Below are 15,307 nucleotides of genomic sequence, written 5' to 3'. Positions count from 1 at the left end.
CGTTAAGAAAACCAGCGCTCACACCCACGTGTCTATAATTATCATTCAACCACCTAATCCATTCAAAAAACCTTACTAAATACTACAGCACCCATAATGCCCTCCCCTAAGCCGCACATGCACACTGTTAAAAAAGCCAGCGCTCACACCCACGTGACTACAATTACCGTTCAACCTCCTAATCCAAAAAAATCCTTGCTAAATACTGCAGCACCCATAATGCCCTTCCCTAAGCCAAGAATCCTACCAGTCCCTATGTGAATTTCTCCCGAAATGTGTGCTCTCCCCTCATAAACTCCAAATGCCCACCCACAGCAACAAAGCAATGTCCAAATAAAACAATCAACGCTCTAATCTATGATCCCTTCTTACCTTATACACACAAGCCCGTGCTCGGCATTCAGCCGATAACATCTTCACCCGTTCACTCGATCTGCTTAAATAGTCACCCCTCACACGCACACCGTTAAGAAAACCAGCGCTCACACCCACATGTCTATAATTATCATTCAACCACCTAATCCATTCAAAAAACCTTACTAAATACTACAGCACCCATAATGCCCTCCCCAAGCCGCCCAAAACTCATTCACACCACGATACATGCCTCTATCTTACTACACACTCACCGCCACAGACAGTCCTCTCACACCAAGATGCCCACACCACCACGTCGTGTAAATTCACCAATGTTTTTTTTAAAAACTTCTTAACAAGAACAAATAATAAGAATATGTGAGAATATGAATGCAAAAACGAAACTCAAAGTGATGAAACTAGGTCCATAATACAGCAATTGAAATACAGCAATCCTGTGTTGTACGAAGTATAGTGTTCCTACGTAATCAAGGCTCGCTAGATGAAAAAAGTCTTGATGTGAAATCTTACGTTGTCTCCAGTGTTCGAATATCAATTATAATCATGTACCTTGGGGTGCACCCTTCGTTGGGACGAAAAATTGTGAGCAACAATAGAGTTAAATTGGAGTGCACTCCTTCCCTTGAATATAAACTTTCTTCAAACATTTCTTGACTTGCGTGCGCGTCACACAGTGCCCCATCCCTGGTTCAGCCTAGCGTTGTTAAGCTTATGTGGAAACATCACTTGTGCTTAAAGCTGCATTTGCCACAGCTGACACTGATCTATCTGCAGTGGATAGTTTCTGACGGGTAACTTCCATTACAGTCTTCCCTCTTTGACCCAGGATATAGGCGTAGGCACCAAGTGGTTGGGACAAGAAAATGTCAATTTTCAGAACTGTGACTTAACATCCACCTTTACCACTAAAGAGGGATTTAAATTGCAATGGTTTATACATCAAACTCAATATTCCTAGCTGCCCCAATTGAAAGTTGTCACTTATTAAATGTAATAAGGTAACCCATTGTTATCCTACGTGAGAGGTTTGTAGTGAAAAACGAATGTAAGTTTTTCACTATCTGGACATGTAAAAGTTAAAAGTTCATGTCCAACTTTTTACACACACTTCACCCTGCCCTATGGGAGGTTTAGGGCCAATATTAGGGGTGACATATATGTATTAAAAAGGAAGGTTTAAGCCTCGCAAAAGGTTTATTTTGCCAAGTCGAAATGGTAGTTTAATACGCACACAGCGGCTGCAATGGCAGGCCTGAGACATGTTTTAAAAGGTTACTTAAGTGGGTGGCACAATAAATGCTGCAGGCCCACTAGTAGCATTTAATTTGCAGGCGCTGGGTACATGTAGTACCACTTAACTAGAGATTTACTAGTAAATAAATATGCCAATTTGGTGGAAGACAATGTTACCATGTTTTAGGGAGACAGCACAAGCACTTTATCACTTGTTTGCAGTGATGACGTTTCCAGAGTCCTGAGAACCAACAGAAACAGGTACAGAAAATCGATGGGTTTGGCCTGCAGACAGGGGCATTTCCAACAGTAGCTAAATATTGAAGAAAGTAGGAACTGATGGTCACCAAATTATTTTTCTGGATACTGTTTCAATTGTTGTAGTTAATCTGACATAAATAGAATAATACGGTCTAGCTTAAAAATTTTCCTATTCACCAAAATAATGGCTGTGCACAATCTTGACAAAACCAGTCTTACGCCACATCTCTTGATATGGACATTACATCAGCTGGCTGTTGGTGAACAAAAGAACTCTTAAGTTCTTCATCTTGGTCAACTAATGGATATTTGGGCAGTGCCCCCCTTTCCCTGCCTAACACGAGATTAAATGCCATTGCTATCGCTCCTCCTCTTGAACCTCCATTTGGAGACACCTTAGCTCCTCCCCATGAAAACTAATTACCATTCTTACACCCTTCTCGGACTCCATCATCTAAATGCCTAGGTGTTGTACGCTAAGACGACCTTCATGGCTATCTGCATTCGTGGTTACAAACTGTGTTTTTGCATTTACTGAACTATAAGAGCGGAGAACCGCATTTCTGTTTGTGAATGCTTTATGCAAGTTTCCCTTCACATTGTATGACATTCACAAATATAAGAAAACTTTGCTTCTAATTGCTAGCAAGACTGATTGATCCTGAGGATTAAGAACTTTTTATCACGTCGACCTCAAGGTTAAAACTAGCATGGATGAAGAGGGAATAAACAAAAAAATCAGATAGAGTAGAACTAGTTCACACAAGCATAGTTCTGCAAGAACAGCCTCTGCTGCATCATACTAAAAAACACAAAGCAGAAAGCCAAGCATGAAAAAGAATAGCGGATTACAAATACTGAATTCTAGGCTAAGTGAAGCTAAACATAGCATGATACAAAACAACGATTACATTTGAAATGTTGCAGTTTCAGTCTACGATTAAAATAACTGAGAAGCACTCAGAAGTGTCAAATGAGCAGTGTTTGAAAGCATTGTTGGGACCGACGTCATCCAGAATGTGCATTTGTTTAATCAGAAACAAATCAAGAATCTGCTTGATTCAGATCTGTGGATGATACGTACTCAATCTAGCCGCACTCAGTAAGACCTAAAACAGCTTGAATAGTGGCTCGAATGGCACTTCTTTAATCTGCACATGCCATTCTAAAACAAAAAGGGTTGATTCAGTTCATGGTTTACTTAACACAGATCTTTGTCAGAGACATCTTTGGTTTGAAACCAACAAAACACCAGCAAGAGAATACCTTGTTGAAGGGAAACATAGGAGTGTATATTCAGTAACTTGCTGTGTGATGCGACATAGTACATCTATTGATAAAGAAATCTGCTTTCTGGGCCTATAGTATGAGGCAAACAAACTTGCTAACAGATACATGAACAAGCCATTTCCATTTGCTAGACTCTTCTTGACCTACTTTGTGTCTTTGTTCAATGTCACCCAGCTGAAATCAATCCCTCAGCCTTCACTGGGACTTGAGCGTATGTGCACATGTGATTGATATGAGCTTTTATTGGATGGTTTCAGTAAGCCCTGTCACTGATAACCTCCCCTGTCCCTATACTTTTACTGTTTAGACTGGGAATGTGAGAGCTACACAGTCCTAGCAAACAGATAGAGGATCCTAGAGCTGCACATCAACCTTGTGTTTTTAACTGCTTTGGTTTACTGGGTGTTCTGTTTTGTTGGTCATTCCTTTCAGTGTCCTTCCCCAAGGACATCAGATACCACCGTCTCATATTGTTGCCTTATTTTGGAGGATATTCAGAGATTTCACTTTTGTTTTATGCTCCAGAGGACTGATATGTATTTTAATCCCACACAGTGACCATGGTTTGTGAAGACCTTGGTTTTCTGAATATCGAGGTTTGTTTTCAAGATACGCTCAGCCTTATACTGGGTCTTGATTGTCACATAAGGAGATGATACATTTTAGTACATAAAGATTTGGGGGGATAAGTGGTGGTTGGCTGTCGGCACTCAACAAGACCAGTTTGCAAGCTTCTGGATTTCAACCATGGCATCTGATCAGGTTCAGGTGTGATAAGTAAAAGACTCTTAACCATCACCAGGTGATCCAGTTTATCTGGCACAGTTTTTGGTATTTGACACTACCCTTCTGTGTTCCATGCTTCATCACAAATAATGCAAGTCCTTCTTATGTCTGTTTTCTGTGCACTGTTTTGTTGTTCAATCTCAGGATTTGGATAAAACACAAGAGGAGATCATGAAGCACCATGCCAGCATAAGTGAGCTCAAGAAGAGCTTTATGGAGTCTGTGCCAGCACCGAGGCCCAGTGAATGGGATAAGCGTCTGTCCACACACTCGCCCTTCCGAACACTGAACGCTAATGGCCAGGTTCAAGCAGGAGTTGATGGGGTAAGTTGTTGTGTTTCAGCTTGACCTTACTTTGGCTTGTTGTGGGAATCAAGTGTGGCAAGGCTGCAGGTACTTTTGTTTAAACCGTAGTCATTTGACGTTGGTGAGCCATTTAACTTTCTTTACATATTCTTAAGGGAATTGCACAGTTGAAAGTATTGGTTAAATATGCCACTGACTATTCACGTACCAAAACCCTTCAACAAGATTCTGGTTTAACATAGCACATTGCAAACGGTTGATTGCTTGACGTGCTACTTTGCTTTATGTGTATGTGCTTAGTATGAAGAAACTTCCAAATTATACATCATCACTTAATTCTACAGTTATGACTCATAGCATTGAGGTCAATAGTTAATTTCATATATGTCGGCCTTTCACAGCTACCCTGTGTCATGATGTTCCTCTTTTTCCCCTGCTTTGTTGGGATCTGTATTTGCTATCTGAGGAAGCCAGAAATTGTTGTAAAAAATGTTGTTGCTTTAGGTTTTTGAGAGGACTAAAACAGCCATCCATCCAACTTGCATCAAGCACAACATGCCTTCCTTATATTACCATCCATTGTACTTCAGTTCCTGATTTGCCAGGTGTTGATAGGTGTCTAGCTTTGCCATACGTGAAGAAAGTGTACTAGGCCGCAGTAACTTTCTCTTCTGCAGTCTTATTCATTTTACTTACATTGAATTCCTGCTTCATCACATTTTATTGTAATATCTTGAGATAATTTACAGCAACATTACCTTTATTAACTCTGTGCCATTGTCTGATCACACAATCTTTTTATGTTCACCTGAACATCCATTCTCTATAATCCACTGTCCAGACACAGAAGATGATCATCTTTGCAGCCTTGATTGGTCTGGAAATATTTTATATCACTGCCAAAGGAAGGTTAATAATGCCAAGCATCCAGGAATAATTAGACATCAAAAAGAAGAGCTTTCGGTATCTCGCAGATTCTTTTACCTGTGCCTAAATTTTCTGTAGAGCATGCTGCATAACTGAATTGCTTCTAGGCTCTGTCGAGAGATGCATAAGACTTAACTGGTTGCCAAAAAATAGAGTAGAAGGGTTTTCTTGAATGCATGGGGACTGTTGGAGTTATGTAAGTGTTAAGGCAGTTTGTTCCCCAGTTAAAGTCCAGCCACTGAAATGCGCCTATCTCTTGGACTTTCAGTTTGTGTTGGGGAACACAAGCTGTTGGACCTGAAATAGAAATCCCACAAAGATCACTGGCAGAATAAATAGTTTTCATCAGAAAGCTGAAAACCTCACTGTATCTTTAATTGTTTGTGATGCTAGCAAGTCCACACTGCCATGTCTTACTGATCCTTATTGCATAAGCTGCAGAAAATAACTGAATCTCTGCCGCAGCCAGCAGTAGAAGGTATAATGAGATAAGGAAATTTCTAGCTCCCCAAGGAAGCATTGTTCCTTTTTCCACTTTACAAAGCGTTTGCCTGTCTGGCTTTTCCATTCATGTCTTACATTTTTATGTATGTAGGATAGCATGGCAAGGTTAGGATAACGCTGCAAGGTTCGGGCCCAAGAACAGAATGGGACATAATATATTCACATACAACGGGGTGCCGCTGCGCAAAGTTGGTTGTGGCCAGTGTATCGAGGCAGCAGAAAAACGTGGGGCATTCTTCTTCATTGTATGGAGTATCAGCTTGATTCGACCGGGTGAAAACACTTCCAGCACAGCGCCCTGATTGCGAGCGGCGCTCTCCTCGCGTGGAAGTTTTACCAGCATACCTGAGGGGGACTGCAAATCCCAAGACTCCCCTATGGCCAAGGACACCTGGGCCGGACCTCCACCCCGCCCACAGCTCCAGGGGCACTGATAACGGCTTGCCGCACCCGCTATCGCGGGTGCCGCTGCGCAGAGTTGGTTGTGGCCAGTGTATCGGGGCAGCTGAAAAACGTGGGGCATTCTTCTTCATTGTATGGAGTATCAGCTTGATTCGGCCGGGTGAAAACACTTCCAGCACAGCGCCCTAATTGCGAGCGGCGCTCTCCTCGCGTGGAAGTTTTACCAGCATACCTGAGGAGGACTGCAAATCCCAAGACTCCCCTCTGGCCAAGCACACCTGGGCCGGACCTCCACCACGCCCACAGCTCCAGGCGCACTGATAACGGCTTGCCGCACCCGCTATCGCGGGTGTCGCTGCGCAGAGTTGGTTGTGGCCAGTGTATCGAGGCAGCAGAATAAAGTGGGGTATTCTTCTTCATTGTATGGAGTATCAGCTTGATTCGACCGGGTGAAAACACTTCCAGCACAGCACCCTGATTGCGAGCGGCGCTCTCCTCGCGTGGAAGTTTTACCAGCATACCTGAGGGGGACTGCAAATCCCAAGACTCCCCTCTGGCCAAGCACACCTGGGCCGGACCTCCACCACGCCCACAGCCCCAGGCGCGATATATACGTCATAAATCCCCGCGTCGCGGCAGCGCGCGGGGGCGCCGGGCTAAGCCCGGGCAAAGGGCGGACCGTCTGTGGCCGTCCAGGGACGTCAAGGGACGGGACGGACCCACTCCCTAACGCCCACTTAAAGATCATTTTGCATGACAATCTATAAACTGTGAGTAATTACCCCTGCTATACAAAATGTCTTTGAGTCCCATTGAATGAGCAGTGACTTCAAAAAAAGGAGGGTGCAGGAAAACACTAGATAGTTATTTCTTGAGAGCAGCTAAAGATGCGGCCATTGAAAAAGAGTCCATGTTGGCAGAACGTCGAGCAGAGCGGCGACGCTCAGTGGAGTCTATTAAAAATAAATGTTCATCCTTGAGTTTAATACAGTCTGCTAGCATACTGTCCTCGAGTCACCATTATTATTATTATTATTAATTATTATTATTATTATTAAAAAATTTATATAGCGCACAGCTACCCTAGGGCATCCCGGCGCTATGAACAGTACATCAATCAGGAACCATGAGATAGTTGGACCAGCTTACACAGGAAACAGATGTGTTTTCAGGCACCTGCGAAAACGCAGGATGCAGGTCTCAGCACGAAGTTTTAGTGGCAGCGAGTTCCAAAGAGTTGCTGTGTGCACAGAAAAACGTCTCCCGCCCGTTCGCGCTCTTTTTACTCTCGGGACGTGGAGCAAGCATTTCTGATCGGACCTTAGCGCTCTGTTCGCTTTATACGGCACTACCAGATTCCTCAGGATAGATGGTCCGTTACCCTGAAGAATTTTGTGTGCGGTACAGAGTGCCTTAAACTTCACTCTCTCCCGTACCGGTAACCAGTGCAGAGCCCTAAGGGCAGGTCTGGCAGATTCTGTTCTGGGGATGCCCATCAGTAGCCTGGCCGCCGCATTTTGCACCTGCTGAAGTTTGTTAAAAGTGGATTCAGGGGCGCCTAAAAAAAGACCATTACTATAGTCAAGGCGAGATGTTATCAGCCCCTGAATCAACAACTTCCTCGATGAAAGGGGAAGAAGCGGGAAGATTTTTCTAGCAGCCCGCAGCAGGGCAAAACATACTCCCGCAGTTCTTTTAGCGTGCGTTCTGAAGGAGAGATCTTGCTCCAGCCAGACTCCCAGGCTCTTGATCTCATCTTTCATTGTTGGTAAATCACCCATACAGCTAGGCCAGCATGTTAATGGCAATGGAGGAGCTTTATTGCCAAGTACCATAATCTCTGTTTTAGAGCCGTTCAACTTCAAAGATGAACTGCTCATCCAGGCGTAGACATCCACCAGGCATGAGTGCAGCAAGTCAGGATTCTCCACCAGTTGAGGAAGGGCGACCACCAACTGAGTATCGTCAGCATAGCTGATGATCTTGATGTTAAAAGGGGCCACCACATCCTCCAGGGGGGCCATATAGACATTAAATAATGTCGGGCTCAAGGCCGAGCCCTGCGGCACCCCCCACTGGAGAGAGATGGATGAAGACTTGTTGCTACCTTCCCAGACCTGGTAAGACCGGCCTTCAAGAAATGAACCAAGCCACTTCAAAGCGGCCCCTGCCACCCCCACCTCTGACAGCCGCTGAGTCAACACCCGATGGCTCACGGTGTCGAACGCGGCACTCAGATCCAGGAGGATCACTGCCACTGATCCTCCCGAATCTAAGATGCGTCTGGATTCCTCAACGACTGCCAGGAGGGCCGTGTCAGTGCCCTGGCCAGGACGGAAGCCGGTCTGCGAGTCTCGCAGCAGGCCATTCGACTCTAAAAAATTGGAGAGTCGGAGGTTTGCAAGCTTCTCAGCAATTTTGCTGAGGCCTGGCAGCAGAGAGATGGGCCTGTAATTGGCCAGCTCCGCCGTGTCAAGGTTAGATTTTTTTAACAATGCTTTGACCACGGCTTTTTTCCAGCTGGGTGGTACCAACCCTTGAGTGAAGGAGGCATTAATTAGGTCCGTAATGGGTCCTACCACAGCGGTTGCTACTTGCTTTAAAACTCTAAAAGGGACTGGGTCCATGGGGGAACCACTTTTTATGGAGGCTATGACTTTTAGCGTTTCCGCTTCTGAAACTGGGCCAAACATATCCAAGGAAGTGCGTTGCTCTTTCCCCTGAGCTGGGGGGAGCTCTTTTTGGGTCCCTTGCGGTGTCATAACCTGGGGGAGGGAGTTAAGTATCTTCACAATTTTAATGTGAAAGAACTCAGCCAACTCCTTGCACTTCTGAGGATCGTGGATGACCGCTGGTTCCGGGACTTTAAGGAGTTCTTGTACCACCTTAAATGTTTCTCTGGAGGAGTTTGAGGCAAGTTGTATACGCTCCTCAAAAAATTGTGCTTTAGCCAGGCGTAGGGCTGCCTTGTAGCCCCTCATCGCTATCCAGTAGTCCTTGCGCTTGGCGGCATCAAATTTCTTCCTCCAGGCCCTTTCAAGTTTCTTACACCCTTTTTTAAGCAGGCGGAGCTCATCCGTAAACCAAGGGGCAGAAACAATTCTTTTTTCCCTCCTCTGTATCGTTTTCAAGGGAATGAGGGTATCAAGCGAGGCATTCAGCCACCTGTTAAGGTCAGCATCACCTTTAATCGGGTCTGACACGGGTGGAGGTTGTGAATTTGCCAGGTTGTGGGTCCAGTCATTGATCGATAATCTGGACCATACACGGTCCACCACAACCGCTTGATGTATCGGTGTTAAGGGCAGTTTAACTTGCCATTCCACCGCCACTAACGAATGGTCTGACCATGGGAGAGGGAGGGCTGGTCTGGCCTTAAGCCGGGGGATGTTAGAGAAGACTGGGTCCAGTAAGTGGCCCTTCTCATGTGTGGCTCCCGAATTAATTAGCTGAAGATCACAGGCAGTCAGGTCGCCTTTAAGATCTGAGGCAATTATATCTGTGGTATCATTAAAATGGAGGTTCAAATCCCCTAACACGATAAAAGAAGAAGTAGATGTCGCAAGCAGTGTTACCGTTTCCATCACAGAGCTTACGAAGTTGCCCACACTGCCCGGGGGCCGGTAGATCAACAGGCCTGCCAGCGTCACCGTGGGGGATATCTGCAGTGAAAAATGGCAACTTTCACAGTTAGCCACAAGTCCGTCCCGGGCCCTACATTTAAAACAGTCTCGGTAAATGACAGCAAGACCTCCTCCTCGTCCCTCAGGTCTATCTAAATGAAATATAAGAAAGCCTGGAGGGAGGGCTAGTACAATATCAGCGTCAGAGCTGGGAGTAATCCAGGTTTCTGACAGAAACAGGATGTCCAAATCCTGCTCCTGAATAAGGGAATGAAGCTCCACTGCATGACGCGGGAGTGACCTGCAATTAAGCAGACCCCAAAGTAGGGTGCTTTTACCTGAATGGGAAGGATTTGCCGCATCCAATCCTTGTAGGGATAGTACTGGGGCGCCTGCGTCGGCGACCGAGTGGCTTTCAATAGGCAAGCTGCGATGTGCCAGTAACTCCTCTCGAGAATAGGTAAGAAGCAGTGGTCGTGTGTTGGACATACTGCCAGGCCCTAAGCCCGTCTGAGCCCGGACGAGCCCAGACGGGCAGGACTCTGGCTGGACTCCGGCGTGAGTCCGGCGACTCCACTGCGCGTCTCCGCTGCGCGTCGACATAGCGAGCTTTAAATAGGGGCGTCAAGTCCAGAGTACAAGGCTAGGGCGCTGGCCGGAATGGCTCCGCAAGACTCCCTGCCTGACCCAAGATGGCGGTGAAGTCGAGGAGAGTGTTCCAAGGACTAAGTGGTTCCGCTCCCAACAGCGGTGCCTGTTACCAATTATGTGCGGTGAGCGCTATGTGTAGTAGACAGAAAGTAAATTTAGAGTATTAAAATACAAAAATACAAACTTTTTTAAAAATACGCCATTCCGAGATAGAGATTCTGGACACAGCATGCAGCGACAGCATCCCACTGCTTTTGAGAGATACTGTCGCTTCTCCACTCCTCGAAAGGTCTAAAGAGGAAACGCACATAATCACCCCCCCCCCCACTCCTCGGTTTGCGAGTATAGTAGTGGAAGACCTAACTGAATCACAGGTTCCTGTAGTTGAGGTCACACAAAATAAGGCCATAAGCGCTACTAGATCTCGAGCAAAAGGCTCACCACCCAGAAAAAGGAGAAGGAAGGGGAAAGTCCCACCAAATAATAAGGACAGCCATGCTGACTCAGGCAAATCTTCTGATAACAATCTGCCACCCTAGTTAAAACTCCTGGCCTGTTTAGCTCAGAACAGGGCACTACCCCAGATATATCCAGTACCGCGTTAGCGGGAACCCTCGAACAGTTACTTAGATCCTTTACATTATCACTGACCGAGAGATTAAAGAGAATTGAAACCTGGTTAGGGATTTTAGAACAGGCTATAGGCAAAAACACAGGGCTAATTGAGAGTATGGCTAAGTCCGCCCAAGCACCCCGATTTGCTTTACCTGCTGTAGTATCATTACCCAAGGGTACAGCTAAAAAAACTACAGCAGAAAACAATTTAACTATAGCCAAACCCTAGAAGCAGCCATCTTCCAATAATATGCACCATCTAACTAAAAGTAAGATCAGTAAGATGCAGGAGCTGGTGAAACAACCACTCTCAGCAAAGGGTTCAACTAATCTAGGGAATAAAAGTCAAGACAGGGTAGCAAAACCCACGAGGTGCCCAGATTTACCTCCTGAAGCTGTCCCGTTGGTGGTGGTTCTAAGGGGAGTCCCCAGTTTAGAAGAGGGAAAGAAAGAAGGATATTTTCAACTAAAAAATAAAGTCGTATATTGGCTTAAACACAATCGTCCCTTACCCCCTAACATTAACGGTAATATCCTGCATGTGCGTCGAGCCCCTTGGATGGGTAAGCGTAAAAAGGATACTAAGGGGGACATCATTATAATTAATTTTAGTGATCCCAGAGCAGTCACACACATCCTAGACTGGCCCTCTGAATATGGTACCAGCTCTATAACAGCTTGTGAGCTGACCTACTTCTATCCAAGACCCCCCATGCTTCCTATAGTTATGCCAAGACCTCTAATGGGTAACTGGGACTATCGTCCCGTTGCTCTTAGAAATCGCTATGAGGCCCTGTCAGGCTTGGAAGGCGTGGATTGACTTTACCGTAAGGGCTTTGAACTGGCCTGTGGTGAAAGTTCGATCGACTTATTCGATCCAAACTCTGTTAAGAATGCCATCCGTAATAGTTTGGAGCCTTCTCCTAATAACTCCCTGTCAGAAGTTACAGCTACTGACCAGCTGGAGAATTGTCCCGGGGATACACGGTCATCTCTGGATGTTTCCCCTATTTCTGCACAGAATCGTTCTTGTGTGCAGATTTTTACAAAGTCTACCGGGAAGCAGGGGCGAAATAACGAGGTACATCACACTAGTTATGTTCCGGTAAATAGTAAAGGATCACAGGACAAGCTACTGGTTCCACGGATCAAAACGGGTAAACAGACAGGGATAGGTTTAAGGATTACCTTCTGGAATATAGCTGGCCTTCGTGGGAAGATTAATAATTGCATCTGGGAAAACTTTATTAAAGATATAGACATATTGTGTCTCCAAGAGACTTGGTCCTTGGAGGAAATTCATCTAGAAGTCTTTATAACTTATCACGTGCCTGCAGATCCCTCCAGCCATGGGAGGTCCAAAGGGGGGCTCTGTGTATATGTGTCCAATCTCCTTGAAGTGGTATCAATTGGCACGGTGAGTTCGTGTAGCCAATACCAAATTGTGGTAATCCAAGTCTCCTCCAAGGTGCAGATAACAATTGTTAACATGTACAATAGTCTAGAAAAGGGTAAAGTAACCGATATGGTACAATCCATTGATGTGGCAATTAGGAGTATGGTGGTAAAATCAGGGATGGATTCGATCCTTATCTGGGGTGGCGATTTTAACCATAACTTGTGCCAACACTTCCAGAGCGGATGTGGCGATAACGCCGAAGATGAAACTGAGTTTCAACCACATTTTGTCCATCAAAATGGGGGCGATGCGTTTAATGAGATGATGGCCACCCACAACCTGGGCTTTGCAAACTTACTTTGTCTACCCCCAGTGGAGTTTAGCCCAACTTTTGTGGGAAGAGGTCATAGTACTCTGATTGACTTCATAACAATTTCTAACTCCTATGTAACTTGGTTTGCAGATTTTGCAACCAATATCATAGGAATTAGTGACCATCTCCCACTTAGTCTTAGAATCTTACTCCCTAAGGATAAAGCTTGCTCATTGGTGGAAAGGCTGGTCCGGACCTCTCGTTGCACATTGGCCAGTCAAAATGGCTACACACTGAGATGGACACAATGCAACCCTGAGGTAACTAGCTCAAAAATCATTGAGCAAGCTATAATACCCATTACTAAATGCCTACAGGAGGAGAGTTCTTATTTGGATACATTAGACTCCTTTGCTGAAATAACAAGGATAATACAAACAAACCTCCAGCGACCAACTAGCAAAAAGAATCATGGAGATAACAGGTGGTTTGACGCATCCTGCACAAAGACTAATTCACAATTGTTAAAAGCACTGCATAAAATTCCAAGAAACAAGGCAGATATAACAAGGTGCAGGAAGGAGTATAATCTAGTAAGGAAGGCACGCAAGCAAAAAATTAAAAATGAAGCATGGGTGAACTTACACGAAGCCTCACAAAAAAGGGACAGTTCCTTGTTTTGGGCCGCAGTTCGAGCGCCATTCTTTAACCCAGGAGATCTGGCAAAAATTGAAGTGGCAATACCTGAAAAGTCCTGGATCTCCTTTTTCTCAGAAGTATTCAATCCGGGGGTGGTAAATAATATCGTGGACACCAGAGTATCAACAGGGGAGAGTCAGGATAGTTTTGCCCCCTTGTCCTTATCTATCACTGTTAAAGAAATCTCAGAGGCCATAAATCAAAGCAAGGGAGGCAAAGCGCCGGGAGCTGATGGTATCCCGATTGATCTGTTCAAGTTTAAGAACGAGCTATGGTCCCCGCTCCTTGTACGTGAGCTTGAGGCCAGTTGCAACCTGGGTTTCATCGATACATGGTCAGACTCAATAATTATCCCTATCTTCAAAAAGGGTGACCGAAATAATCCTTCCTGCTATCGCCCCATATCGCTCCTGGACTCTTTTATGAAAGTAACTGGAAGAGTAATCTTGAACAGACTGCAGCAATGGGCGGAAGAAGAAGAAATGTTGTCACCTGTTCAATACGGATTTAGGGAAGGTCGGGGCACAGTCGAACAAGTCCTTAATTTCTCATTACTCCAAGGAAAATATACCAAGGCAAAGGATGGAAAAATCTATGCTGTATTTGCAGATCTAAGTGCAGCCTTCGACTGCGTTAATCACAGCCACTTATGGAAAATCCTTGAGGAGATGAAGGTGGACGAGGCCCTAATTTCCTTCCTTAGACAGCTTTATGTGGGTGCAAGGGCAAAAGTTAGATTTGGCACTAACGGCGAATGCACCAAGCCATTCCATGTCCGGCGGGGTGTCAGACAAGGATGCGTTCTCGCCCCTTTCCTTTTCAACTTATATACAAACGATCTAGAGAAAGAGTTGAAGGAAAGGGTGCGGGACTCCCCCCAGGTTAAACACAATAAAATTGTTTCTCTTCAGTATGCCGATGATGCTGTGGTTATGGCCAGAACTCAAAGAGGTCTACAAACGGCCCTAAATACATATATGAACTTCATGGACATAAGGGGGTTTAAACTTAACGTAAAAAAGAAATTTGTAATGACCTGTGGCAGACGCAAGAATGGAGAGTGTCGTCTATTTGCAGGGAAAGAGAAGATCGCCCCTACCAAAACTTTCTCCTATCTGGGCATTGTCTTAGATGATACAGGTAGCTGGGTCCCTGCAATTAGATCTAGGTCCCTGATGTTCAAACGAGCTACATCGGACCTGATGTTATTCTCCAAAGAAATGGGGGAAAAGACCTGCAGACATCTTACTGAAAATCTATCAGGCAAAGTGTATTAGTACAGCAATTTATGGGGCCGGAGTTTGGGGCATAGCCGATTCAATACTTATGCAGAAGGTAGAAAATGCATTTTTAAAATTCATTCTGGCTGTTCCCCAAAGTACACCTAATTTTAACTGTCACGCTGAGCTGGGCATTCTGTACATTAGTGACCTTATCAGCATGCAACCGCTATTGCTGTGGCACCGAGTTTGGACCTCACCCGATCTTGGCCTTAATAGGGATATTATCATTGATTGCATGAGTCTAGACTGGGCAACTAGAATCCCCTGGTTGACTTATATTTGTAAGTTTGCTAACGATTTAGGGAGACCTGAGTTTTATTTCACACCTGAATCACAGTGTAACATTACTAGGAAGGATTTGAAGCTGCTTTGCTGGAACCATCTGGACACCTTAAGAGCTGGTGTAGAACTGGTTAAGAAATCTGTGTCTCATCATCAACTTATGCTAGTGACATACTCTATACAACCTTATTTAAATTGGTGTGTAAATGGTTTTTGATTTATATTTACTGACAAGGTTTAGGTTTAATATCTTCTTTCGCCTAATAACATTCCCAAATATGAATAACTGGGATAGAAAGCTATGTAGCTGTCCGTGTGACAACACGTCAGTTCAATCAACCCTGCATGCTACCTT

General features: G+C 45.0%; 1 protein-coding gene across 6 annotated transcripts in view; it reads left to right on the top strand.

Annotated features, from left to right (window-relative positions):
• Positions 1-15,307, top strand: part of LOC144823747 (protein 4.1-like) — a 960,864-nt gene that overhangs the window by 797,109 nt on the left and 148,448 nt on the right. For all 6 annotated transcript variants that reach the window (XM_078682548.1, XM_078682547.1, XM_078682545.1 and 3 more), the window contains one exon: positions 4,093-4,272. In XM_078682548.1, coding sequence (XP_078538674.1) covers positions 4,093-4,272 — 180 coding nt within the window. The remainder of the gene's footprint in view (positions 1-4,092; positions 4,273-15,307) is intronic.

This window comes from Lissotriton helveticus, chromosome 3_1 (assembly GCF_964261635.1).
Source record: "Lissotriton helveticus chromosome 3_1, aLisHel1.1, whole genome shotgun sequence".
NCBI classification, from domain to species: domain Eukaryota; kingdom Metazoa; phylum Chordata; class Amphibia; order Caudata; family Salamandridae; genus Lissotriton; species Lissotriton helveticus.
The sequence above is the reverse complement of the archived record's forward strand: the minus strand, read 5'-3'. Positions and strand labels throughout refer to the sequence as shown.